This window comes from Malurus melanocephalus, unplaced genomic scaffold (assembly GCF_030028575.1).
Source record: "Malurus melanocephalus ecotype Western Australia unplaced genomic scaffold, MMel_1.1 scaffold_397, whole genome shotgun sequence".
Taxonomy (NCBI): Eukaryota; Metazoa; Chordata; class Aves; order Passeriformes; family Maluridae; genus Malurus; species Malurus melanocephalus.
In genome coordinates this window covers 21,143-47,905 of record NW_026623629.1, presented here as the reverse complement: position 1 = coordinate 47,905, position 26,763 = coordinate 21,143, and the positions used below count along the sequence as shown (strand labels likewise).

Genomic DNA, 26,763 nt, shown 5'->3' with positions numbered 1-26,763 from the left:
TGGGAGAAACAGCCCCAATCCTTTCCAACTCTGCCCACAGCTCTTGGGACCCTTTGTGTGATCCTTCCCGAGGTTTTCCTTGTTGCTCCACAGCTCCCAGTGCTCCCATTAAATAGCCATGGCTGCCCCTTTCCCTGTGTGAATACTGTGCACACCTACAGCCTTCAAGAGTTCAAACAAAGCCAGAAACAATCACAAACCAAAACCCAACCCACCAACCCACTTTTGCTCCCCTGGAGAACAATTAGGTAGCACAGGTTGTGTGTGCAAGGAAGCATTTGGATCCCAAGAGGGAAGGCTTCCAAAGGTAACACTTGGGCCATTCACAGATGAAAAAGTTGCTTTTTCCCTGGAGATGTGCAGAAGATTTCTGCAGCCACAATGAAATGGTTATTAACACCATTCTCCTGCTGCATTATGGGCAAAGGCTGTAAAAGCAAATTTGGCTTTTACAAGGGAACAGAGACACCTTTTCCAACRTATTAAATGTCCTGTGGCAGCTAGGAGAGCCATACATTGTGATTAAGACCATTACATCTGAGCTTGTGACAAAGAATATTCTGCTCACTCTTCAGAAACACCTGCAGAAAGCAGTCACATTTTCTTCCATTCAGAACTAAACRCTGGGGAGTTATAACAAGAATAGTCCTGTGTTTCCCCTAATGGTTATTCTGTTTTTCTGAAGGCAAAGAAAGTGATTGTTGATCTCATTTGCAAATGTAAATCAGAAATTAAGCCCGTCAAACCAAGTGATTAACACTGGGGTAAAGCTGATGGAACTGGAAGCAGATTYAWGGCAGCACAAGTTGTGCTWAAGTTGATCCTACAACAAAAATTTCTCTCATCACATTATCCTTATTGRYCTTAATAACAGTCCAAAAGTCCACMCTACTTTTACYAGRTTTTAAYCAAAATCTCCTGCCTCCTGTATCTTCTCCTGCATGCCTGGAAACTGAAAACCTTTGTACAAATATTTTGCTGGCAAAGCAATATCTCACTTTCATGATACTCTCCCATTTAATTTTTAAGAAAAGAATACAACCAAGAATTGTGTTAGTGGTTATTTCAGAAACAAGAAATAGATATTCAGTTACTTCTGAGTGCCATTACCACACTCTGAGAAAAGTCTCCACTTCAGATTTTTTTTCCTTAACTAAAAGACAAGAGTTCCTTTCAATAAATGACATGAAAACAGCTGAAATGTCTCACGTTTGTTCAAGGTTAGTTGTGTTCATGTCCACAAAAAGTCTGGATGGCAGCAGAGCTCTGTCCAGCAGCAGTGTCTGGTGCTGCCCATGTCCTGGCACCTCACTAAAGTACTGAAAAGCAGCAAAATCTGATTTAGATCAGATGAAAGCTCCCAGGCTCCAGTGGGACTCCCCATTATCTGTTATTTTGAATGTCATGTTGCATCACTACRGATTAAAACGTGGCCTGTCCTTTTCTGACAGCTCTCTAAGTTTTGCTAGAGGCCGTTTCACTCAGACCTCCAAGACCCAGCATTTGCTGAGTTCACTGAACAGGACAGCCATCAAATAAACCTTCACCTAAACTCATCTCCATGGGATTCACATCACCATCTCTCAGATGGTGTTTCCCTGTGAATCTGTGGGATTTACCTGACCTTTTGTTGCTCTATCAGCAAATCAAATTCTTTATCAAACAAGCTGAAGCTGCTGGCAGTACCAAGGGAGGCTTTCAGAAGAGCTTCTCTTTTACTTTTTCATGAAAAGGTGTTATTTATTCTATTTTTTCTTATGAGAGAACTTCCAAATGTTCACAGCTCATGACCTCGGTCTCAGCGTGGTGTGCTACAGGTGCTGCCTCCCAGCCTGTGGAAGGGAAAGCAGGCACAGATCTGCACTTTCAAGGAACAAAAACATTTTCCTGGCAGCCCAGCAGCTGGGGCTCACCCTTCTGGAGCTGGGGTGAGGTGAGAAGGTGTCCCTGGTAATTCCTGGGAGCTGTTCAGAGCCCAGAGCAGATGCACACACAGCACAAAGCTGCACGGGCAGAGCTGGTTCACTGAGTGCAACGCTGATGTTCCCATGGGAAAAGTGCCCAAAYGACCAAGTGGACTGAGAGGGATGTGTTGAGACTCCAGCTAAAGACACAAATCCAGCTGGGGTCAGCACCATCTGAGAACCTACAGAGAGCTGACAAGAGCACCAAGTGTCTCAACATTGGGAAGCATGCTTAGGAGAAAAAGCCCAGAGGAAAGCACTGAGGAACTAGATCTGTTTAGTCTGTAAAAGAAAGGATGAAACTTGATAAAGGTCTTTTAATAGAGAAATGTTTTTAATAAAGAGGGCAGGGATCAATTATTCTGCATATTCTGCTCTACACTGGGGGAATGATGTGAAGAAATCCACTTRATTGGATATGAAGGCTTTTTATTCTAATTTTTCACACAGGGGAGAAGARGAACAGGCCTATGAATGTGGTGGAATCTGTTCTCAGAGGTCTGAGAGACCTCCAAGGGCACTCAGACATCTGTTGATCATCTAAGTGTATTTGATCTCTGTTCAACACAAGAGGCTCTTGAGCCCTTTCCCAGTCCTCTGTACCAATGATTTTGTAAAATGCTGGGCTTTACAAAACACAGGCCCATGGCATGGCCCTGAGAGCAGATGGGGAAGGGAGTTGTGTGCTGAGAGCTCACCAAAGGAAACCTGCAGCTCTGAGTAAAAGAGTAAGAATCTTTGCAGATGAACAGTCCTGCTTCAAAGCCTTGTCTCAATMATCACTGTCTCCTAAAAAAATAAATGACAGCGCTCACAGAACCCTGAACTTCAGACCAGAATTTTGGAGACCATTAAATTTGGCCAGGCTGACTTTGCAAGAAACAGAGCAAGCCCCTAGTTCAGAGGTAATTCTTCACCCTTACACAGTGACTTTCATCCAAGAACCTCAAAATATTAAAGCTTCATTGCAKGATTAAGTCTTCATGAGCTAGGTGGCAATCTCAGAATATTTCACAGAACAGCCAACAGGAGGTTAAGAGACGAGTTCTGCAGAAGGTTTGATCACCTGTGACTGAAATCAAAGAAGTCTCACTGAGATAAATGAAAGCTAGAGATACTCACATACCTCAAATCAGTCCAATTGTAGCTGGCAATTAGCAAATAAAGAATAGAAACCTAGAAGTACAGGCTTCCATTTCATAGCAGCTCCTGCCAGTTGATGTGAGTCATCAGAGTATCTTAAAGCACAACTGCTCATCACCACAAAAACTGCAGGAACCAGAAGGATGCTGCACTCTTCAGATTGAACAGACCTCATGCAAACCTCTGTCACAAACACAATTGCTYCCCTGGCAAGTTTCAGGCATGCAGCCGATACTGAAACATGATGAGTTATTTTAAAAGCCACTTGCGTAAAATAAATACCGTGCAACATATGTTATGTTTCATGTTAGGAAAACATTCCACAACAAGCTAGCTTAAAACAATTAAAAACGTTTCAGTCRGTGGACAAAAGTTCAAGCTGTAGCTTTTCTTGAGCTGCCTCCGGTTCCAAGCATTTGTCTTGGTGATGTGTGTATTTTCAGATGTTGACAGCAATGTTCCACATACAATCTGTTTGAAAATCTCCACACAGATCTGCTACTAGTAGAGACCTCAAAACTATGACAGAAACATGCTAAAATGAGCTTTTTGTGTGAGATGGTGAGTRGTGGGAAGAGCTCATACACAAAAACTTGGAAATTCTGGCTTTATCCAGCAGTCTAAGCTACAGCCTGGGAAAGTTCTGACTGTGGAGCCAGGGACTGACTGAAGGGAAGGGCTGACACGGAGAATCCAAAATCTTTTAAGCTGGGAAAGACTTTAAGATCACTGAGTACCATTAAKAAATTCAGAGGAGAGCAGCAGAGGAGGAAATGGAATGTCTTGGTTGTATTATGATTTTGGGAAATCGAGGCTGGGCATTCCTGGTGAGGGGAAGGATCCCAGTGCTGTCACAGGACACGCAGACTCCTGATGATTTTTGGTGTTATGCACAAAAATGTTGGAACATTCTTTTGCCTTTCCCTGTGTCTGATCTTATCTGTCCAGTTCYAGCTGAGCAGTAAACAGCCAATTCTACATCAGGAGCAGCTGCAACACTTTAACTGATCAACTCCTGCTTTTCCTTTTCACTTTTTTCTTTTCCCCCCTGCCACAGTCAYTTGGGTCTGTACGAGGTAAACCAGCAAAGCAAAAAGCTTCATAATTCCAGGATATTTGCTTTGAGATGACAGATGTAGGAACTGGCAGTGGGGTGGACGGGGAGCTGTGTTATTAGCAGCAATTTATCTGTTACATCAGTGTGTGACACCTAAGAATGGGGACCCGGAGTGCCAGGTACTGCAGACACATCACGAGAGCCACAGCTTCCAAAGCAAACCAACCCCACCAGCCCTGGGAGCAGGAGCAGGGGCCAAAGATATGGAATATCTCATCCAGGATGACAGAGTGGGTCAAGAGCAGAGAAAACATTGAGCCTGATCCCTTTCCCAGACCAAAGAGCGTTCTCAGCGCCGAGGGCAGGATCACTCGCTGGTGTCTGAGTGGAGCAGATCAGCAGTGCCTGTCAGCTGTGSCGTTTGTTTTGGAGCTGCTAGCTGATCTGGAGTCATGACAAATCTGTTTTCCCTCATCTGCTACTACACTATCAAAACACATGTTGACACAGAGGAGAAGGCAGTGACTGGAGACAGCAGAGCCCTCGGCAGGCAGCTGRGCACGTTCCTGCCTGGAGGGGCTGTGCTAAAACCACACAAAGGCCATGCTATCGCCTCAGTCCGTGGGGTAGATCTGATGTAACTTCAGCCCCCTCGCTTGCCCTGGACCCCTTGGGGTACCCCGTGTGCCTCATTGAGCCCAGCAGCAGAAAAAGGACATTTTTCCTCCCTGGGTTCCCAACATCCTTCCTCTTTGGTGCTGGGATACAAGCTGYAGGCAAGAACTGTGCCCTTCCCTGGCAAAACTGCACCCTCTGAGGTTTCCCTTCTGACAAACACTTGGGGAGTATATGAATTATTTTTTGGCTCTCCTGTTAGTCAGCAACAGGCCCTGCTATCTGTACCTTGCTTTTCCTCTTCCCAGCAGACATTTCTGTAGCTGTTCCTTTCTAGAAACCACATTTTTGCTGCTGCTGGTGCCAAACAAACGACTGCCATGCGAATGGTGTGAGTCAACTTGTTTCCTACGTGAAGCTCTTCAGTCCAAAGTGTGGTTTCCTTGGAATGTTGACTTATTTGATTCAGAGAAATCTGGGGGCATAACCACAACATGAGTTTTGGAGCAACAAAAGAAGAGGAAAGACTGCCTAGGTCAAGAAGGAGAAAACTCTTCCTGGCTCCTGTAGGTGACCAGAGCTTAAACAGCCAAAGCCCCGTAGAAAGTCATTTTGAAATAACAAATTGTCCCATGAGACACAATTTAGTTGCTTCATCATCTTCTTTTGCAAGTCCAGTGAATCAGCTGCAGGCTTTATACTCTTCAATTAAACAGAAACACTCACCACAATCCCAACCAGCTCTGGGATTTTCGGTACAGCTTATTTTAAGAATCTAARCTGGTCAGCCCAGAAGACATGCTTTTGACTTCAATTAGTGAGAAATTTGGCCTCCCAAGAAGTGCTTGGCAGGATATTTTTCCCGATCTTCAAACCCTAGTCCTTCTCTACCCRTACTTTTAAAGTAATTCTTTAGAAACCTGCCCATAGAGGTTTCTTCACCAAAGAACCACATTTTTCCTCCTTTCTGCAGACAATAGGTTTATTGGTGGATAAACCAGCCAGCTCACAAAGCAGCCAGCTGAAATTTTTCTAAATAAACTTGCCTTAAAGCAGAGGAAAGGAAAGTCTTGTTTTACTTGTTGCCTTTCTTTTTCTGCCTTAAAAGCATTTTGCGCCCAGATTAAAGGATGAAAACAGATGAAATAACTTGTCAGCAGGATGAGGAGGGCAAATTAAGGAACAGAGGAGAAGAGAAGGTGGATATCAAGCAGGATTTTCTATCCACCCCACGGTGAGGCTGCTCACAATCCTTTGGAGCCACAGAACCACTTTTGTCARCAACCCATCATGGCTATAGAGCAGCCAGATGTTGATAAAGCTTTTTGGGAGAACAAATTGGTATTCCCACTATTACYAGCAGCAAACATGACAGGACAATTCTGAAAGCTTCTCTTCTCAGGAAGTTTTTTTTCTCTTGTCACATGTGCTTAATAGGTTTGGATAACATCCATTGTCCAGCCTTTTATCAGAACCTTCCTACCTTTTAACATCCTCCTGCACTGATGGATGGCCTAAACATTAGCAGGCAACCTCATGTTGCAATAGTCATAGCTTGGCTTCCTCTGGGTRAACCAAATGTCATTTGTTCCATTAAAAAAAAAARAAAWWAAAAAAAAGAAATCCCTAAATGTATMAACACTCATTTACAACCCCATGGTTGTTACTGAATGGCTTTCTTGCAGGAAAACAGATCCGTGCTTGAATTCACTCCTGTGAGACACAAGGCTGTAAACAGGAGTAACCCTGCCCTCTTTAAGCTGAAGCCTGATCCATGCTGGGCTCARCTCAGTGGCTGTTCTGCTATCACTTGAAGGGACAATTCTACAGAATTAATTTTACAGAACTGATTTTCCATTAGCAGGTCAAAATCCTAAGGAAACACTTGAATGAAGAAGTGAAAATCCAAAAGACAGTCCAAGAAGTCTTGAAAAGAAATGAGAAGCGAATTAAACAAACATCAGGCAGGAACCAGTGGCCCACTCACAGAAAGACTGGAAACACCCAGGAAGGCAAACAAAATCACTGCTAGGACTGGAAACAGGGCATTCCCATATCACCTGGATCACAGTCCATTAGCAGTCATATGGCAACAGCCATCTGCAAGGAACTGGGAGGGAAGGCATTTATTGTGGGCAATGACATGCTGTTTGCAGTGGCATATTCCACTCTTCCTCAATTTTGCTTGTTGGACAAACAACATCATTGCCAGGATAATAAACTTGCTATATGCTTGAATTTTGACTCAGGTGAGAGTCTGACTTGGTTCAAAAATAATAAATTAGCATACAAGCTGAGGCTTGGCAAGCAGATTAAATGAGTTTTTAAAGTGTTGTCCCATTACTGGGGAAAAAAATATTAAGCATGAATAGCTTGAAGTGTCATACAACCACATCTGAAATACACTGATTATTTCTAAATCAATTTGTAAAAAAAAGACTTTTTAAAAAAATCACACTTTTTACATTTATGTAGTGATATTTAAGGAAATGAAATATATTTATTTCCTGTGAAATTTAACACCATTTCTATGGTAGTCCTGTGTTCCCTGGTTCCAAATTAAAATAGCACACTCTTTTAGTTTACTGATTCTTCTAATTGCATCATGCCAGCCAAAGGTGTCAGCCTCAGGAATCTCATCTGACTTTGCCTGGCCCATTCTTGTGAGGTTTCTCAGATGCTGAAGTCTCCAGATGTTTTTTCCAGAATCCTAATTTCCTCTTGCGAGGGAATCAGGTGAGAAACGACGCATGACCAACTTCCATTCTCACCACGTGCCTCTTGATTCTCTTCTTTGGGATGTAGCACAGTGCTGCCTGTTCCTGAACTCAGCACAAGAAATCCTGAGCTCAGGGAGACATTCTGACCCCCAGAAATCTGAAACTGAACCACCCAGGAAAGYTGCAGCAAGTATGGGGATGGGAGAGCTGTGGAGGTCAGGTCTTCAAAGGACTCCTGAACTGTTGAGAAATTTGCACAGAAGTCTGTGTGGATTTGCCACACAAGGTAATTTAATGCATTCTGCATTAGAGCTAGGATGGAATTCACCTCATCACACTTTAATCATCTAAAAGCTGAGAYACTCAGAGCCTCCCCGGGCTCCCCRCAGCCCRTGGGCAGAAAGAGTCATCTCATCTCTCCAATCCAGATGCCTCCAAGGCTGAGTGCTGGGAATGGAAGAGGCAGGACTCACCAGAGGTCTATTTTAATGTCATTCTGTGCAAACACACAAAAGCCATCTCCTGCAGATTTCTGGATGTTTTGCAAGTCAGTGTTCCAGACAGCTGGAAAAGGCTGATTCCTTTTTTCCCATGTGGGCAAAATTTTCAGGCAGAAGAGGCTGTTTCTGGGAAAGCTGAATGGACCTGAAAGCCTTCTAGAATTAACTTCCCTGGCCACTGCATMATCCACAGGAGCTGAGTACAAGTCATGAGGGGCACACAAAGGGGAYCAGGGAAAAGATGACCCCTGAAACTGAGAGGGGGAAGCTATAATTAGCATATTCATTAGCCAGGGACGGGCAAGCAGAGCCTTCCTGTTCCCAGATAATCCCGTGCAGATCTGCTCTTGGTTTCAGCATCTTTGCTGCTGTCCCAGAGGAGCTGGGGGAGCCTGCCCTGCCTCGCAGGAAATCTCAGTCAGATTTACATGGGGGTGACACCAATTAGTGCAAACCAGTTTCCACCTTCCAAAGGGCAAAGTCAGAGCCATTCCAGCAAACACAGGGAAGACAGGAGGCTTCTGCCCAATGACCAAAGCATCCCAGTGCTCTTCCTGACCACAAATGACAAACAGTTACGAGGCATGCGAGCTGGGAGCGTAACCTCTCCAAAACAACGGGAGGAAAAACAGAACTTCAGTAGCACTGATTAGCATAAAAGAGAGGAGTTAAGGACCCCAGCTCAGAGCTTCCACCAATCTGAGCAAATGCAGCCCTCCCTGAGTCTAAAGGATGGGACACAGGACCACCCAGGACCTATTTTGGGTCAGCACCTTCGGGACAGGGCAGGCTCCGTGTTGTTTCCAGAGGCTCTCCTGCAGTTTGGCACCACTGCAAGAGACAGAAGTCCTCAGTAAGTGTTTAGTTAACTAACATTTGTATTATAAACAGTGGGTAAAGGATGAGGAAACAGGAYTGGAGCAAACCGTGAGAAAAAAGCCTTTTTTGCCTGAGACCACAGCAAAGAGACTCCTCATCAAGGCAACGCTGTGATTTTTCAGATTCCTCCACCACTCTACATTGTAGCCCAACCTCGATGGCAGACAAATGTTTATCAAAATAAATTCTGACTAAAAAAACATTAATTTGAGCAACACGGCTGCCGTTGTGCCATTCAGACACTTTCCCAGAACTGAACTTGGGGAAGATGATCCTTTTCAGAGAGCCCACTGAGAAGGTCCTTTCCTGGACTCAGACACAGCGATCAGCGGAGATATTGATCGCCCTGTCTCTGCAACAACAACAGGAATTATGCATTGATTTCTCTGGAGACTGGATTATGTATCGATTATGYGAGCTGCAAAGCAGAGGCCTCAGTAATGCTATCATGTCTGGCTGAAATGGTGCTCRTGGAGTGGGGCAGTCAATAGAAAGGGGAGATGAGAAATCCATCGAGGCAAAGGGTAAAGTCCCAGGGTAATTAATTAAATGGCAAAATTCTCCTGGCTCAAGCCATGCCAGGATTTCTACTTAAGCATTTAGCATCCTTAAAAAATCTCCTAACAGGAGCCCAAAGGACACGGTGAATAACGCTTTGAGCAAGTGAATAATTCCAGCCCATCCCGAGCCCATGCAATGCACTGTGTACAGACAGGCACCTCATTCATCCCTCACTTCAATTGGGTCATTAATGAAATRCATAGGGTTTAGAAAAATTTGAAAACTAGCTGTGGAGATAACTCTTGGACCAAGCCTTAAGGGGCCATCCGCTGCAGTGAAAGGAGATGCTGTGCTGGCCCTTTATCAGCAAGATAATGAGCTTACAGGGGGACAGAGATGGCTTGCTGGATATAAGTGACATAAGCTGAATTTGTAGGAGAGAGATAACAATGTAGAAAACAGTCCCTGAAGGCTCACCTTTCAAACCACAGAGCCTCTGTCTCGCATTAAAYTCTGCAGATTGCTTTACAGAAGGTTAATGTTTCTGTCTTCCACTGCTTCTCTTGGAGTGGCATTCAGCTTTTGTTTTGGCCACGCCAAAAACGAATCATAACATGCTCCCTAGGAGGCATTTAGAAAAACTAAACACTTGGAGGAAGAGGTTTCAGGACTTGAATCCAATTCTTGGTAYGGTGTGACCTGCAGGATTCAGCCAGAATCATTAAGAAGTGATAGATGAAACTTTGGGAGACGGAAGGGCTTCACCAATTGGCAAAGATGACTCACCCAGAAGCACAAGAGCTGAGCTCTGCATTTATTTTGGTGGWGAAAATAGGGAGGGGGAAARAAATCTCAAGGAGAGAGGCAAAGATCCTTCTTGTCAAGATCAAAGCAGTGGGCAAAAAGAAACTACTGTGAGGGTGCACAGAGCTGGGAGAGGCGGCTGYGAGCAGGAGCCTGACTCGGCTGCGKGGCTGGGCCCAGCAGAAGGGCTCATGTGCCATTTTAATCCCACCTCACCCGTATCACAGAGATGTTTTCTYCTCCATAAACAACTGATTYGAGAGAAGGGCACATTTTAGCCAGYRGACAAGTGGAAGGTCAGGCAYTGCTGATCAACCAGAGTCTCTTTCAAGGGACTTCTCCCTCCCTTCCTTATCCTATAATTGTTCATAAAAACAAAGACATGGTTTTGTTTACCAAAATCCCCACTGCTAGCCTTAGACTGGAGTAGGGAGGTTATTGCTGTGCCCAGCTAACCCCTTGCAGCAAAGAAAGTGCAAACATGGCCTTTATTCTGTGCATTTCCTGGAGGAAAGGGGACCGGACAGGAATTCAGATAAGAAATTAATGCTGTTGCTGTTCTTCATATTCTATGAAGTATTTTAATGGGGATAACAATACACATTAGACATCCTGTTCAGTAACATTTTTAGTACCCAGCTGAGTCCAAATATAAACTATAATGGCATATGGAGACTGTCTTAAGAGCCATTTCAAATCAATTTAGTTTTATATAGTGTCTCTCCAAGTCTCTCAAGGTGATTTACAGTGAAAAAGCAAATAGWGGGATAGTGATTTAGTGGAGTAAGGCATGGCAGCTGTCAGGCAGGAAGGCAAAAAATGCAGCATGGAGACGTAAAACTCTGATTTAAAAGCAGTACAAAGGTAAATATATCTCTTTGCTCTTCCATTACAAGAAGCAGTCAGGTAATGAAGCCAGGCTGGGTTCAGTTTAACTCAACAGTTCAATGGAGCCATTTACAGATGGAACTGGAACCTAAAACTGAACCTTTTCCACTCAACTGCTGTGATTAGGAAAAAAACAGRGAAGAAATATTTGCGACCAATTCATTTTAGCAGTTTTACCATCATATTTCACAACCTCAGAAATTTTAGACTTCCTGTGGGTTGGACTTTTGCCCTAGGGGCTTATGAAGTCAAGAAGSCAGCTTTAAGTGCCTTTTTCATGGAAATTGTTAAAGCCTTTCTTAAAGAAGCAAGATTCTAGTCAGGGAACCTTGGCCTGGCTGGTGTGACAACCTCTGTGCTGTTCCTGTGCACAGTGAGGGGACAATTCCTCAGAGCTTGTTTTGAGGGTGTCCCCAGCCACAGGACACCTTTCCTGTAGGTTTTCACCCTCCTGCTCACCCCTCAAGTGACGCTGCCACAGCAGCCATGAAAACACCCATATTTTGGCATTGTCACTGTGAAGATCACAAGTGCTGCTCACATTTCCCTCTCAGCAAAAAGCACAGAACGAGCTGCTGGATGTGGCTGTTCCAGCAAACTCCAGGCTTGAGAGAAGGAATGCTGCTGTCTTCAGGATCTGAGTGCATCTAATCCTGGAACATCTCAGTGTGGAAGGGACCTTTGAAGATCATCTGGTCTAATCTTTCATGGGAAAAGGTGTTTAGAGGAGACTATCTAGCGCCCTGCCCAACAGCACCTCAAAAACCTCTGCTGATGAGGGCTCTACCACATCCTCAGGGAGGCTGTTCCTGAGAGTCCTAAACCATCCCTGTTCCTTTCCAGGGCCAGCATTTGTCAGTATTTGTCACTGCTGTTGCCTGTGGGTCAGGGACATGGTGGAACAAAAAGTTTCAATTCCCTAAAAAACACCTGGGGGGCTGCTCAGGATGRCAAAGCTGTAAAGAGCCTGGATTGTGAGTACTTGAAAAAGCCCCTCCCTGCTCCACCACGCTGGCAAGAGCTGGGTTTGTTTGGTGGCTGAATGCTCTCACAGGAATGTGCTGCTTCCACATGTTGGTGGCATCGTGGCAGTGACTGTGTGGGTCACACAGGGCCAGGACTCTGCTGTGATGTCCATTCACCTGGGAAAATGCCTCCTCTTTCCATCTGCTGTGCAAGAAGTGTGTGTTTTATTGAATAAAGTGTGTGCTCCCTGTGCAAAGGGACGCGCTCCGGAGCGGTGACACGCTGACGCGCTGTGTGTTAAATATGCATGCCATTTAAAAACCTAGGCAAGAACTAAAAATCATTTATAAATATTAAAGAGCACCCAGTCAACTTTTTGTTTTCACTGTGCTTCTGATCCTGCACTCTGGGAAAAATACTCCTCACATTGTAAGACTGAATTATCTGTCCAAGAACTAAACCTATAATTTTATCCTGTCAGTCAAGCTGTGTGTCACACTATTTTTGTATCAAGACAATCAGGTTCTTTGAAGCACAGACACACACCTACTTAAAAGAAGCTTTCAGCTGAAAGCAGAAGACTGTGGAATCAGCAGCAATTTGTACCTTTCGTGGCACTGATAATTAAATGGAGAAATGCAGATTCCAATGAGAAGAAGGTTTCTTTGCTGGATGGGATGATGTTCCATCAGGACATTTGGGTCCAGATTCATCCTTTAGAACTGCAACATCTAACCTGGCTTTGAATCACTGACTTCCAATGTGTTCTTTGGAGATACTTAATCCTCTTTCTTGACAAGAAAGGACACTGGGCCACCAGCACTCCTAATCTGACTATGTTACTTAGGTATCTAAAATGAAATTGAATCACTCCAAGCCTTGCTCTAGTTTTTTTTTAAAGTATTTGCTGTGTGGGACTCMTATTATTAAACCTATATTCAACCCATTGTTACAGCAGTCAACCTCACTTCTAGGAAGTATTTTCTGCCACACAGGGCTTACACATCCCTCTGGGAAGAAATAGAAATTTCTCATTAAGGAAAAAAAGCACAGCAAGACCAATGCAGACAGTAAAGCACCACCACCAGGGAGGCAGTTTTCGATCACAAGGAGAATATCTCTGTGTTCCACAGCATCACAAAACGGGAGAGGYTGGAAGGCACCACTGGAGCTCATCCAGTTTCCTTCTGCTCAGAGCTGCTGAGGTAACTTGCAAACAGCAGAGAGGTTTCAGGACAGACTGTAAATACGCTGTGCCAGTTTTGCATACTGAGAAACCAGGTACACAGGTCACATCAGAACTGCAGGGCACGGCAGAGAATGGAAACTCCAGCTCTCAGCCCCAGTATTTTTCCCTCCTGTAACACCGCCGTTCTTTGTGGATGAAGAAGCAGCTGTTCTCAGGTTGGTCTTCACTGCACATTCCCTGAAATATTCCATGAGCTTCTGGCTGCACTGTGGACAGCAGGAGAGCAAATGGACAGCAGTGAAGGGTTTTTGGGAATCTGCAGCAACGCTAACCTTCCCTCACTTCACTAGCTATCAGCAAAATGCCTTTCTCCCTCTTCCAGATGGGAACTGGAGCACTGGGAAATATTTTCCCTCGGTGTTTTTTGCTCCTTCCTCTGYTGACAGGAGTTTTAAGACAAAAGGTCATTTTGGTGGATTTAAAAAGAAGTGGAACTCCATGCCCCTAATGAATGGGCAGCAGGAACTYGTACTGGCAGCGCTCAATGGCTGCACATGAAACTAGCCAGGCTCAGTAAATGAAACCAGATCCCAAAAAGCAGCCTGAGATAACTGAAAGTATGCATCAAAGTTTATTGTAGGAAAATGACWGACTGGAAAAAGAGTGGTCTGCTCTGCCCCTGCACCTCCAAAACATATTGTACCATTTAAACCCTCTGGAAAGACATCTGCCAAAAATGTGATTAATTCTCCTGAAGGTCAAATGCATTTCTCTTGTAAAATAGTTGAAGCAGCAATTGTACATCTTTGATTACTCTTACGAAAGCAACTTAGGAAAAACCCTGGGACTGCTCTTGTGTTTGAAGTTGGATGTTTACTGCTTACTGGCAGTGACTTTTGTAGCAAAGGTGAAATGTGGCCAGGAAATGACCGCCACCTCCCCCAGAAGGGTCAGTCCCAGAGCAGCCTGTCCCAAATTCCAGCAGCACATCCGTGCCTCTGTTTGGAGTGCCACCCTGTGGACACGGCTGCTCCCTCTCCATCCCACAGCCCCAAAAAGCAGCACTCAGGACCCACAAGGTGGGCACAAGGACAGGTGACAGCAGCTCTGAACTCCAAACCCCTCCGTCCCCTGGGAGCATCCCTGCCCACCCGGCGGAAAATGGTGCTGGGGAATTTTTGTGCCAAAATACAAAATTATGAAAGGCCATTTTTGCCTGTGCTTTCCACACAACAGAATAGGAAATGCCAGCAGCACTTCTGAGCTGGATGGGAAATAATTGGGGCATCTGCTGGTAACAGCTGAGCCCTCCTGCATTACACCCCCAACACAGAGTTTTGCACGCTGAGAAGAGACCAGAGAAGCCCTCTGCTTGCCCACAGATGAATCAAGCCCCTGGTAAGTCAAGTTCATCCTTAGAAGTYCATTTCTGGATTGCATTATAATTTTTTTTTTTCTTTCTGACTGTTTTTGTAGGACTTGCAGGTTTATTCACTGGAGATTGCCACCATAAATTTTAGGAGTCTGGCTTACAAAGCCTGTAACAACCTTGTTTAGTAAAGGTGTGCCTTGCAGCATTCCTYCAGTAATGCCACTTTGGCTGCCCCTTACCTCTGGGGTGAGGTATTTCATCATGATTTCCTTTCCTTTCTCTCCCAGCTTTTCATCTGGAGCAATTTCATATTCTGCCTGGAACAGACATATAAAAAATAAAAGTCAATATTTGCACTCATATTTCACCAGTATAACTTCATTTTGGATGTGGCCTTAACGGAACACTCTGTATGAAAAATCTGAAGGACAAAATACCATTTTCTGGTGGAAGTAAAACTTGTACGCACAATCTTATTAAAAACCTTCCGCTATATTTTGACCAAACCCTAGTGGTACATCTTCTGAGGCTTTATCTCTTAATTAACACTAGAACAATTGAATTAATTTATATTTTAGAGCCTTTCCAAGCCAGCTTTCAGAAAGCATGCAGCAACAAGAGATGTCAGCTTCATTTGGTTTTGCTCAAACGGAAGGTGGGCACAGAAAGTAAAATTATTTCTCTGAGTAGGAGAGAAAGTGAATGTTTTTTAACCCTTTTCTCTCGTGGGATTTCAAGTGCCAGGTGAATATTAACATATATAATAKATATCCTTCAATATGTTGTCTTTTTGGTTGAATGTGTCTTTTCTGTGTATTTACATCTTGCTCTTGGCCTGAAAATAGCTGTGCAAAGGAGAGAGACCTGCCCATCACTGCTCAGTCCCTCCTGAAGGCTGATTTATCAGACGATTTATTCAGATTTATCAGATGATTTCTTCCAAAGGAAACAAGAGAGATCATTTAGAGGAATAGACACTAGAACCAAAATTCTCTTTGACTTCCTTAGTGATTTAAAATAGGGAGCACCACAAAGTCTATGTACATTTTAAAATTCTGGCTCTTCTAGGTATTGAAGCATTACTGACTTTTGATGAGCTTCAGGATATAAGAAACAAAAGCAGCATTAGTTGTGTACCATGAAGATATGAATCACTTCAGTTGAAGTTCTGGATCCATGCAGGCATTTGAAGGAAACATGTGCTGCAGGGGACCCCAGTGGCTAAATGACAACAAATTCTTAGAGATATTACTGCTTGGCACTGCCTGGGATATGAAGTTTTAGCCTTGGGATCAAAATATTTTCCAGAAGGAAAAAAAATAAATAAATAAAAAAAGACAGCCTAACAGCTTTCATGACTGTATGAAAAAAGGATCCCAGAAAACCTTGCCAAACCAATTAAATAACCTGGTCCAATACAAGCTGTCTGAGATGATAAATGAGGAGGAAGTTTGAACTACAAAAAAAAAAAAAAAAGGAAAATCAGACTGAACTGGCGAAAACTTGGAAAAACAAATTTCAGAACTATTGCCCACTGGAAGATGTATGTACTGCTCTGGGCTGGATGCAATAAATCTGCAGGCTGGCTGTAATGGATACCCCAGCTAAGCAAACCCAGGAATGACATGGAAACCACAATGTAGTAATAATGCTGTTCCCCTCCTATCTGGCCAGCCCTCACTGAGCTATTGCAGCTCAAGTCTGGAGCTCAATATTTACACACAGACAGAGCAGGTTGCTTGAGAAATCCGGAATAATGATCTGATTTGGTTTGGGAGATGATAATGGCCACAAATAAAAGCGATGAAAAAAACACTGAAAACTAAAATCCGCAAGTAGGGTACTTCTCTTTGAGTGACCATTTTGGGGATGAAACTGATTATGTTCTCATAAAACTTAATGCAAGGATTTAAAAAAATCTTTTATCCAATTTCCTGTCCTTTTAGATTGTATCTGAGCATGGGTCATTTCAGCTCTTAGAGTACAGAAACTCTTGAATGCTTCAGCATTTGGCAGCATTTTTCTCCATGATTTCTCCATCATCTCTCTCAAACTCACAGTTTGTTTTCAAACTCTGATAATATATTAGCAAATAAAACCTGATTATAAGTTATCATCAGCTACTTGAAGTGCACCAGGGAGATGCCAATAAATTTGATGTCCTWTTTGCCACATATAACCTATAACATTTACATCCCATCCAAGCTGTACAACAGGCAACAAATCAGGRCAGACCAGGAGACAGAAATTCAGCAAGAACTGGATGTCTTGAAATGCAATTTCTGATGGGATCCATACATCTGCAGAGCTAAATGCACGCCTATACATCTACAGAATATCTCATTCTGTCTGAAGACAGGGAGCAAAAATAAAAGGGAAGTTTAATTACACTTGCAKTTGACATTCTCAGGAAATGTGACAYGGTGGCRGCGAAGGTGGGAAGTGACAGACAAGTGAGGATKCGAGAAGGAACCATAATCTCCACCTGTGAGCAGTGTTGGTTTCACTGYAGTTCTGCACTGGAAGCCTGTTCCATTTTGTTTCTAAGTTGATTTTTCTTTCCCCTTTCAATGCCATTTTTGAGCTATTCAGCACCAGGCACTGGCACATTTTCAGCCATGGCTGCTATGACAGGAGACAGGGATGTCCCCATGCTCCCTCCTGTGGAGCCACCAAGGTCCTCAACTCTTGATCTTGTGCTTGAATCCCAAGACACCTCCCCTCCTGTCCCAATATTCAAAAAACACTTTGCAAATCCCTAATTGCTAGAAATAACACCCTTACTTAAAATCCACGTGGAACAAAATATTTTCCATTATTCCTTTGATGAATCCAGGCGTGTGTTTCAAGGCTCCTGCTCTGAAGTCTAATAGCTTCTCCATGCCCTAGTTAGGTCAGACAGGGCCCTATTCATAGCCCATAACTGAGGGGAGGATTTACGATCTCCATGACTCCATGGGACGAGCTGCAGGGAAGTTTTTTTCTGTGGGCAGGCACAGATCCTCCAGCCCAAATGGCCAGAGGATGTGGGCTGGCCACTGCTTGCTGCTGACTTTTCTTCTGGAGGCTGTTTTTACTTTGGTGGCTCCTTCTTCCATAGAAGCAGCCCTGGCTGGATGGAGGGATGGGGGCACAAAGCATCCTTCCCTTGGGAGCAGCTGCCCTCGGGATGGGATGAGAAAATCAGATGGAAAAATGCTCTTCAGCTGGAAAGGGAGCAATATTTGGCTGTGGGATGGGGCCATGAGCTTGGGGACAGCTCAGGTTTGGGGGCTGGAGGCTGCCAGGGATGGAGAGCTACCAGGGCAAGGACACAGGGATTGATTCTGACACACTGAGTTAACCAGTATCTGAGTTCCATCTTAACAGTATTTCAGCTCCTGAAATTGCGTGGTTTAAAAATATGTGAAAATGGAAAAAACACATCCAAAGAGATGTCTGTGCAGATCTGGGAGGACGCTCTCCCACAGCAGGGAGCTGATGGCTGCCTGTGGCAGCGTGGCATGGCTGCAGGAATCATCATCCCTCATACCCACCATGAGATGGAGATGGGAACAGACACTCCCACCAGAGCAGTGCTGTCTTCCTGGTAGAAGTCAGGAGCAGTGGAATCACTATTTGAGCATCTGCTGGAGGTTACTGGCATTTCAGTCCCAATTTTACGCCTCCACTCTCTCAGCTCCCTCCTCTGTTTTCTCCAGAATCTCTCTCTGCTCTCTCCTTTCTCTGACTCCAGGTTCTGCCCTCTTACTGCTCTGTCCTCAGTGGCTGTCCTCGCACTTTCCTCAGCTGGAGATTTAAAATCTGTGACTAAAAATTGGAAGGCAAACCCCAAACAGCTGGGATTCATAATAACTCGCATTTCTAAATGAAAAGTGAACTCGAAACCACATTTTTCATATTTAAAGGCAGGGCAAAAAGAGCCCTTTTGACTGTTTAAAAACACGTTTTGAGTTAATGAGTTTGTTGATATCAACAAACTGGCATTTCTGATGGAAAAAGCCTTGAACAGCTTTAAGACACACACACACAGATGGTTTATATACCACAAAAGGGACTTAACCAAATGAAATCTCCCTAACAGMAAGACAGGGTTTTTACAAATGGCATTAAATGGATGCTCACTCATCCTTTCACCCCAGATAAGTGCAATGTCTAGTGAAGCGTTCAGATGAAAAGTCCACCCGAGAAGATTGTGCCTCTCACCCCTGAGCCCAGATATCACAGGCAGAAACAACCTGGACAGGCAGCAGGGATTATTTTCCTCCAGAGGATGTGTGTTTTTGTGTGACTTCAGTGCAAAAAAAAAGTAACGCTGTTCACGTTAGAGAGAATTTAATGTCCAAAATTGTCCACATTCTCCTGCAGTCAACCTAAGTCTGGTCCACATTAAAACATTAAAAGCCCTTCCCTGGAAAGGAAGCATTATGAATGTAGGTAGATGAAGCAGGAAGGGGAGTCCTGAAGCTAAAGACTCCATTWTAATGGCACCTAAAAATCACAGGAGAGAAGAAGGGAATGTCAGGARCTGGCAGCCTGGGAAGGTGCAGATGAGAAGGGGACAGGAGCAAGAGATCCCTGCTGAAGTGAACTGCCACCTTCTTGTGCTGGAGGCACTGGCTGTGGAGAAGGAAACACATCTTGCTAGCACCTTCCCTGCTCCCTGATCTGCCTTTCAGCACAGGAAACATATCCCCTCACACTTTATTTTCATGGCTGTCTTTCAACAGCTCCCAAGTTGAAGCAAGTCGCTCAAGTATTTGTAAGCAGAGCGAAGTGTGCTCCAGGGCTGTGCGTGACTCCTCGGGCACAGGAGGGCTTCTGGAGGAGCTGATTTAATCATAAACCATCTCCATCTGATGAGAACACTTTGTGTTCACACGGCTCCTCCATCTGAATGGCTCCAGCAGGGTTTGGTGAGCTGTTCAAGGGAGGTCTCTGTGGTTCCATGAGCCCAGATAAGCACGCTGTGCACTCAGAGCCACGCTGGTGCTCGGTGGGTGTTTCATCTCGGCCCTCAGGACCTCTGCCATGAGTTTGTTTGCACAATATCTGCAGTGAGAGGTGGCTGTCTGTCCTCTGTGCCTTTGTGCCAGCTGGGAGAAGGGCTGGCTGTTGCTCCATTTCCCAGACAGACAGACAGACAGACAGACTGCCAGGCTGTCCCACAGCAATGCTGGGAAAAAAAAAACCCCACAATTCCACCAGTGCTCTGCATATCTTTGTTCTTATCATCGTTATCATCTAATGTTCTTATCACTGTTATCATCTAATGTTCTTATCACCGTTATCATCTCCTGCTCACAAACCACTCTTCGTGTTAGTCTGGGCTAAGATGGATTGTGACAAATTACCCAAACACTGCTCCCACAAAACCTGCAGAGCCTTTGTGCCTCTGAGCACTTTCATCTCAGTTACTGGCTGAAATTGGACAAGGAATTTGGGGGTTTCATAGGGAACTGACAGCTACACACCTACATGMGTGCAGAATTTAATGACAMGAAGCCTTTTTCTTCAGAAAGCGGYTTAACAWTTTGTTTAACAGACAAAAATCCMCAAATGCTGCCATAATTACATTTGCAGGAGATTACATCAGACCAGGCTGGTTATTTCACACAGCTGACATAAATGTCCAGTCAAGAGGGGATTTTTTTTTTGTCTCTTTACATATTTCAGTCTGCAAGGTCTRCTTGGTTCTACCAGCCTTTGGAAGCAAAGGTGTGAGAGAGCTTAGCCTCTCATAAGGATGTTATGAGTGTCTGACTCAGCCTCTGGTCTCCTCACAGAAGTTCCAGTTTTTTCTTTCCTTGCAGACACTTGAGAGCACGAGTCAAAAAACTTCTTCAAAACTTGGTAGGCATCAAGTACTGCTTACTGCCAATGACTGTGTGACCTGGTAAAGTCACKCAGATGGGATCTGAAAAAGAGGTGGACCTCCCTCTCAATGTGCAAAAAACTCTGTGACTCTCTCATGAACAGCTAAATATTGTCCCCTTTTATCTTTTCCCTTTATTTGATGTCATGCAAAAACTAATTTTTGCATCTCATGTTAGAAGAATAACTAAGACAAAAGGAAATGAAGGCTCTTGGCTTTTCCTGCCTGGTACTGCAGGTGGTCTTAAAAAGGTTTCACATTCCTGGTGGTCTCAGATTAGGGCTGTAAAGCCAGACTCCTGGTCTCATTATAGGGCTTTTCTTGCCTAACATAGGGCTTGGCCCAAATCCCACTACTCACTAAACACAGCGTGACCCCGCTGGGCAAATTTCAGTAGCAATCATCCAATTTAATGGCTATGGACTGCACTGCTTGACCTTAATATGGCCTAAAGCAGGGATTTTCACGGGCCGGGAGCAAGCTTATACAGAATTTGAAATCGATGAACATGGGAAACTTCTGCTAATTAGTCTTAAAAAGAAAGATAAGTATTCAGAYCTCCACCCAGCCAGGTATTTTGTTTTTAAATCCTCCTAGTGCCAGTCTGAGCCTGACTGGGAACAGACCACTGGCCCAGGAAAGGCACACAGGACAGCTCCAGTCTGCAAAAGCAGCTTGGGGTGGGTGCAAAACACATTTTTTTTTTGGGAAAAGGATTTGGGAATATCAGCCTGGGACTGCTTGGGGTCAGAGCTCTAAAACAAAGCCAATTTTTGCAGGAGCACAGTGGCCTGTGATGCAGGGATGAGGGAAAGATGTGTAGTCCCAGAGCTGTCAGTGCTCCACAGGGTTTGGGAAGGTGGAATGACACAGTGCCCTCAATCCCTCCATTCCCAAAGCTGCTCCACAGGGTTTGGGAGGGTGGAATGACACAGTGCCCTCAATCCCTCCATTCCCAGAGCTGCTCCACAGGGTTTGGGAGGGTGGAATGACACAGTGCCCTCAATCCCTCCATTCCCAGAGCCGGCACGACAGGAGAGGCTGTGACAGTGCTGTGCCCACACTGTCACACGGTGCCCTGGGGCTGGTGGCACCAGGGACAGATGTTTCCTTGTGCCCAGATGTTCCTGCTGTCAGTGGCACACCCTGAGGGCATGCAGGGCTTGCACCATGGGGGCTTCTGGAACCAAAATGAGCTGCCTGTTCACTCGGGGAGGTGGGAGAACAGAACAGAACAGAACAGAGCCCCGCGAACCCACTCCGCGCTGACGGTGTCTCTGCTGCTTTTGTCTGCAATTAAAACCTCTTACAAGCAGTCTCCTGTGGCTGTGTTCCACAGGATTTCTGCAGATGCCACTTCCCATCTACCCTGGGCTGCAGGTGTCACACCTGATGTGGCATTTCTGCTGGTTCAGTGCAGGACAAACACATCCAGGGTACCCYAAATGTCCTGCTGGCCTTGAGCATGGCTGCACAGAGTGTTTGTCACATGTGCCATGTACCTTGATGGCTGCACCTTTCACCAGAGAAAATCACAACCAGTGCTAGGAATAACAGGTGGAAGCCATGACCAGATAAAACGGATTCAAATTGGAATTTATCAGCATTTTTTGTGATGCTGTAGATTCGCTGTGGGTGATGCAGGAGTAACACAAAYTTTAAGAGACCACATTCCTCTCCCAGACTGTTACTTTCAGGGCAATCCTCACATTTCCCTACACTTCAGAATAGCTTCACCAWGGCACAAACACAACAATTTTATTCYTGTTGGTASSCACTGCTTTGCTYCTGRCTGTCSAGGGAGCGAGACCCCACGGCCACTCACACTCAGCAGTGACAAATTCCTCTGCCTCTCTGGTACCATTTCGCCCTTTGGCTGATCAGCACCCTCCCCTCCCAGCAAAAAAAAGGCACTGAGAGACCTTTCYACTGTGAACAGCTGGCAGCACACATGGCCAAGTGCTGCCAGACCGGGAAAGAGCGTCAGGTCCCCCAGGGCTTGGGGGTGGCGCTCGGTGGCCGGGTTAACTGATGGCTCGCTGGGGTGGAAAATGGAACAGATTTGTTTCTCAGTGACCTCAATCAAGTCACCACTACACATGATGCCTCTGTTCTCCTATTTGAAAAAAACAGGGTAATTATTAGCATATCTTTTGTAAATCATCATGATTTAAAGGCTTGGTAAGAGATATTGGGATTATTACACTGCTCATCCTCTCTTGTCAGTCCATTCTCAGCTCCTCTTTCCTTGTAGCACTGCAGGCTTCACCCCCATCAGAAGCCATTGCTCACAGCAGCTCGGCTGGTGGGGTTTGGATGTGAAGGGAGGCCACAGCAGCACCATGGGGGTGCCTGTCCTCACCCCACTCTGGTGGCTCCTGTCCCCGAGGGTGGCACCAGCCCCACGAGTCCTGTACTGCCAGTGGTACCAGGCTGCTGCCTGTCCATTGCCTGTTCCAGCACTTCWGACACAAAATCCCACAAAGCAGTGATTGCCTGGGGTCAGAGGTGTCTCCTCTTCCAGGGGAACATTGCAAAGCACCCCAAAATAGCACAWGAATTGACTTACCACCGAGTCCAGGAAGCGAATGCAGCACTCGAGCTCGGGCCGGGTCTCACAGAACTGYCGAAAGAGAAGCCTTCCAATGGGCTGCTTTTCACATATGCTGCAGTAATCTCTCTCTAGAGGCAACAAAGAGAGGAAGAGAAGCATGAAAACGAGAAGAGCTCTGCCTTTTGGGCTGCTCATGAGTTTAAACCATTGCAAGTGAGTGCAGAGCTACCACCCCAAACCAGAACAACTGCCTTCTCTCCACCATCATGTCTCAGATATCCAAATACAAACACAATTAATGGCTTTAAGACTCAATTAAGAGAGGCTGAATTTTGTAGAGCTGATGTTGGTAAAGGTCAAGCAAGAGCTATCCAGCTATTATGAAAAAATAATTTAGTRTTTTTCTGTGGTGGAAATGTATACAAAAGTACAGCTCAGATGGTGGCATTGGTGGGAATGTGGGGAGCAAATTACAAGTGTTTGAAATATGAGTCATGCATTAAAGGGTAGAAAACACTGGAATTTGTGGAGACCTTCCTGGATGCTTCCTAGATATGCACTAAAGTGCCCCTCCTCTCTGGAAATGCTCAGCCCACTTTCTATTAAACAATTACAGTAAACCATGCATTTTCAAGGTTTCAAAATTTCTGCTCTTTAATTGCTGAGCATTAAGGAATGGATGGAGCATATGGCATCTGGCTCRTTTCACTTTCACACAGCACTCCTCACAGAACTGCATTTCCCCTCAAAAGCCATGTTTAAATGCCATTCCCCTGTGCTGGTGCACCCAGAACCATCCCTCACAGCAAAGCAGAATGTCCTTTGCCCACCACAAGGACAATCAGCAGGAGAATACTGACGGGGGGCAGGCGTCATTCACTGGCACTGCACCAGCACAAATGCCAAGAGCTTTGGCTATTTTTTCTGGTGACATCAGAAAATCTCCCAATTGCCTGCTTGGAGCAGCAATACTTGCTGGAGACACGCTATTCYTCCACAAGTACACACATGTCAAACAACATACTGTGTTTCCTTCGGCATTCTTCTCACCACCCTCCTCGCTGCCATATGGCGCTTGCTGTTATTATGGAAACAACCGGCTTCTAAACACATAACACAGCGCTGCAAACAGACATGGGAAACCCACACAACTTGTCAGAGCCTTGGTTACTTCTCTCTCGGGTTGGAGTGGCTCCTGCAGTGTCTTTGGATCACCCTTTGCTTTGGCCCCGCTGTGTCCTTTGGCTTTTCCCATTCCACGGATGCGGGCAGAGGTCTGGATGGAGCTCACCTTGCCAGGGAGGGACCCAGCTGAAGGACCTGCTCAGCTCAGGGTGTGGCCTGGGGACCATGTTTGGCAAAACCAGGGCTTCATRGAATCGTCATCAAATCATGGAATGGTTTGGGYKGGAAAGGATCCTAAAGTTCACCTTGTTCCATGCTCCCTGCCATGGGCAGGGACACCTTCCGCTACCYCAGGCTGCTCCAACTTGGTCTTTGAACACTTCTAGGCATCCACAGCTTCTCTGGGCAACCTGTGAGAGGGCCTCAGCACCCTCTGGGTAATTTTTCCTGAACAGAAAATGCTGTGTGAGGTGTTGGACTGCTGCCCTGTAGCTGGGTGACTGTGGGCAGGAGCACCAAGAGGAAGGAGGGCACATCCCCAGTGCTGCACCTGGGTGCAGGTGTGGCTGAACTGCAGGAACTGATTCCTGAAGCAATTCCAGGGTGCTCACTGGAGACACAGGCTGGGGACAGCTGAACTGTGCTTTAAATTTGGTGTGTTCCTGCTCTGGTCTGGTCCTCTAAGCAGTTTGGAACTACATACCAGCAGCATTTTATCACTGGTATTGCCATTCCATTTTGGATCAGGCTATCGCTCAATCTATCCAGCAGACTGCAATGTTTTGATACTCTCACAAACAAAACTGGATCAAAATCACTGTGTAAACTCCAACATGACCTCCAGTCTATCCAGTGATCAGCAGCCACCCCCTGGCACTGGTTTGTTTGTCTGAGCTGGAGCCTTCAGCACGGAACATCCCGGCACTGACACGTGTGCTGGGAAAGCCAGCGGGATCACTGGGGCACGGAGCAGCCAAGGGTGTCCTTGTGGGTGGAACCGGCTTCTGCTGCTTGGCCTAGTGGCATTTTTAGTGAGAAGGCAGCTGCTGAAGGGATGTGCACACATGGACAGCGCCGAGGTAAGTGAAGGAGTCGGGAAAGTGGATCAAAACAGCCACTGACAACATCCCAGAGGCCGGCACGGAGCCAGAGGCTCGGCAGCGCAGGTGAGCTCTCCTGGGAGGTGTGAAGGTTTAATTACATCTGTCTGAGGCTGTTTGCTGCCACCTTGACTGACTCTTGTGAGGGAGTGCATAAAACATCCACCTCAAACACCAGTAGCACACGGCCTGCTTGGTGGCAGGACTCAGTACCTCCAGAAGCCACAGCAAGCTTCCTCATGCTAAACAAGCAGAGTAAACCAGAAAGGAACAAACACAAGAATCAGCTGGTTTGCCCTGCATTTTCTCTCATACAGCACAATCTGATGCACAGGGACAACTCTTGTTGCACAAAATGCAGTGGGTTTATTGAAGTTGTTATGCTGTGATGGCACCCAATGCAGCAGAGGATGATCTTCTAACAAAAGGGCTAAATCAGTGTGCAAATTGCACTCTATAGCTGCACAGGGAAAGGAAAACAAGCAGCTAAACACCATGATATTTGTGCAAAAACACAACATAAAGAACACACGAGCACGGACTTCCCCCTGCTCTACCAACTCAGCCAACAYGTGAGGAGGGTGACCCATTCGTGACGAGGAAAAAGGAAATACCAGAAATAAWCTCTGAAAACACAGCAGCCAGAGCAGCTCCCTGGAGCCATCCACCCCTCTGTCATGCGTGTTTGACTGCTGGATAGACCAACACAGACAATAAATACAGGATGAAAATGCTCTCATTCCTTGTAGGTGACACAAACTATTTTCTTAGGCCCTGATCTTGTCGTTGGCCTCACTCAGTCAGCAAAAGGAATCTGCACTCAACTAATTCTTGGGATGCACAGACCCGGAGCAGACTAAGAAAGAAAAATACACCTTTCTCTCAGCTGAAAAAGGAGTGGATGGTTTTATTGTAGGTGTTTGAAGAGCGTGTTGTACCCCAGAGACCCATCTGAGCACCCTGAGCCTGCAGGAGAAAAGGGATGGGGAGGCAGCAGCTCTGCAGCCAGGGGCTCTCCCGGGCTGGGCTGAGCCCTGTGTCGCTCTCTGCCAGTAAAAATATCCATCCAGCTTCAAAAGTTTAAAAAATAGAAGGAATGATTTCCTGAGGAAATGGAAATGTTAAACACTTGGAAGTGAAACCATATGCTTATGATGATGAAGTGTAACTAAAACAGCTCTGAGAGTGGTATCTTTGGTAGCCAGAGCCTCCTGCCTCAGCGCCATCCTGTTTAACACCTGCAAAGTCGCCCAAAACGGGCGTGAAAAGCTGGGTGGGTCRAAGTCCTGAGAAAGCAGACACTTCTCACTGACGCCAAACTCTTTATTTAGAAAGTATCACTGGCAAACAACATGCACATGCAAGCGAATTCTCCACCTTCCCAACAGAGCAACAACACTGATTAATATAGAAAAAAGCATTATGTAAAATGGCATCATTAACATGAGACAAATAAAGATAAATGATGTTTATTCATAATTCTACTGACTCATTTTCCCCTTTACTTCACA

General features: G+C 45.4%; 1 protein-coding gene across 2 annotated transcripts in view; it reads right to left on the bottom strand.

Annotated features, from left to right (window-relative positions):
• Nucleotides 1-23,100, bottom strand: part of GRK5 (G protein-coupled receptor kinase 5) — a 54,694-nt gene extending 31,594 nt beyond the window's left edge. For both annotated transcript variants that reach the window (XR_008966204.1, XM_057379249.1), the window contains exons 1-2: nucleotides 23,043-23,100; nucleotides 14,838-14,915 (exon numbers count right to left, since the gene is read on the bottom strand). Coding sequence is in view for 1 of the 2 variants with exons in the window: in XM_057379249.1 (XP_057235232.1) it covers nucleotides 14,838-14,861 (24 nt within the window). In the remaining variant the exon portion in view is untranslated. The remainder of the gene's footprint in view (nucleotides 1-14,837; nucleotides 14,916-23,042) is intronic.
• Between the last annotated feature and the right edge of the window lie 3,663 nt (nucleotides 23,101-26,763).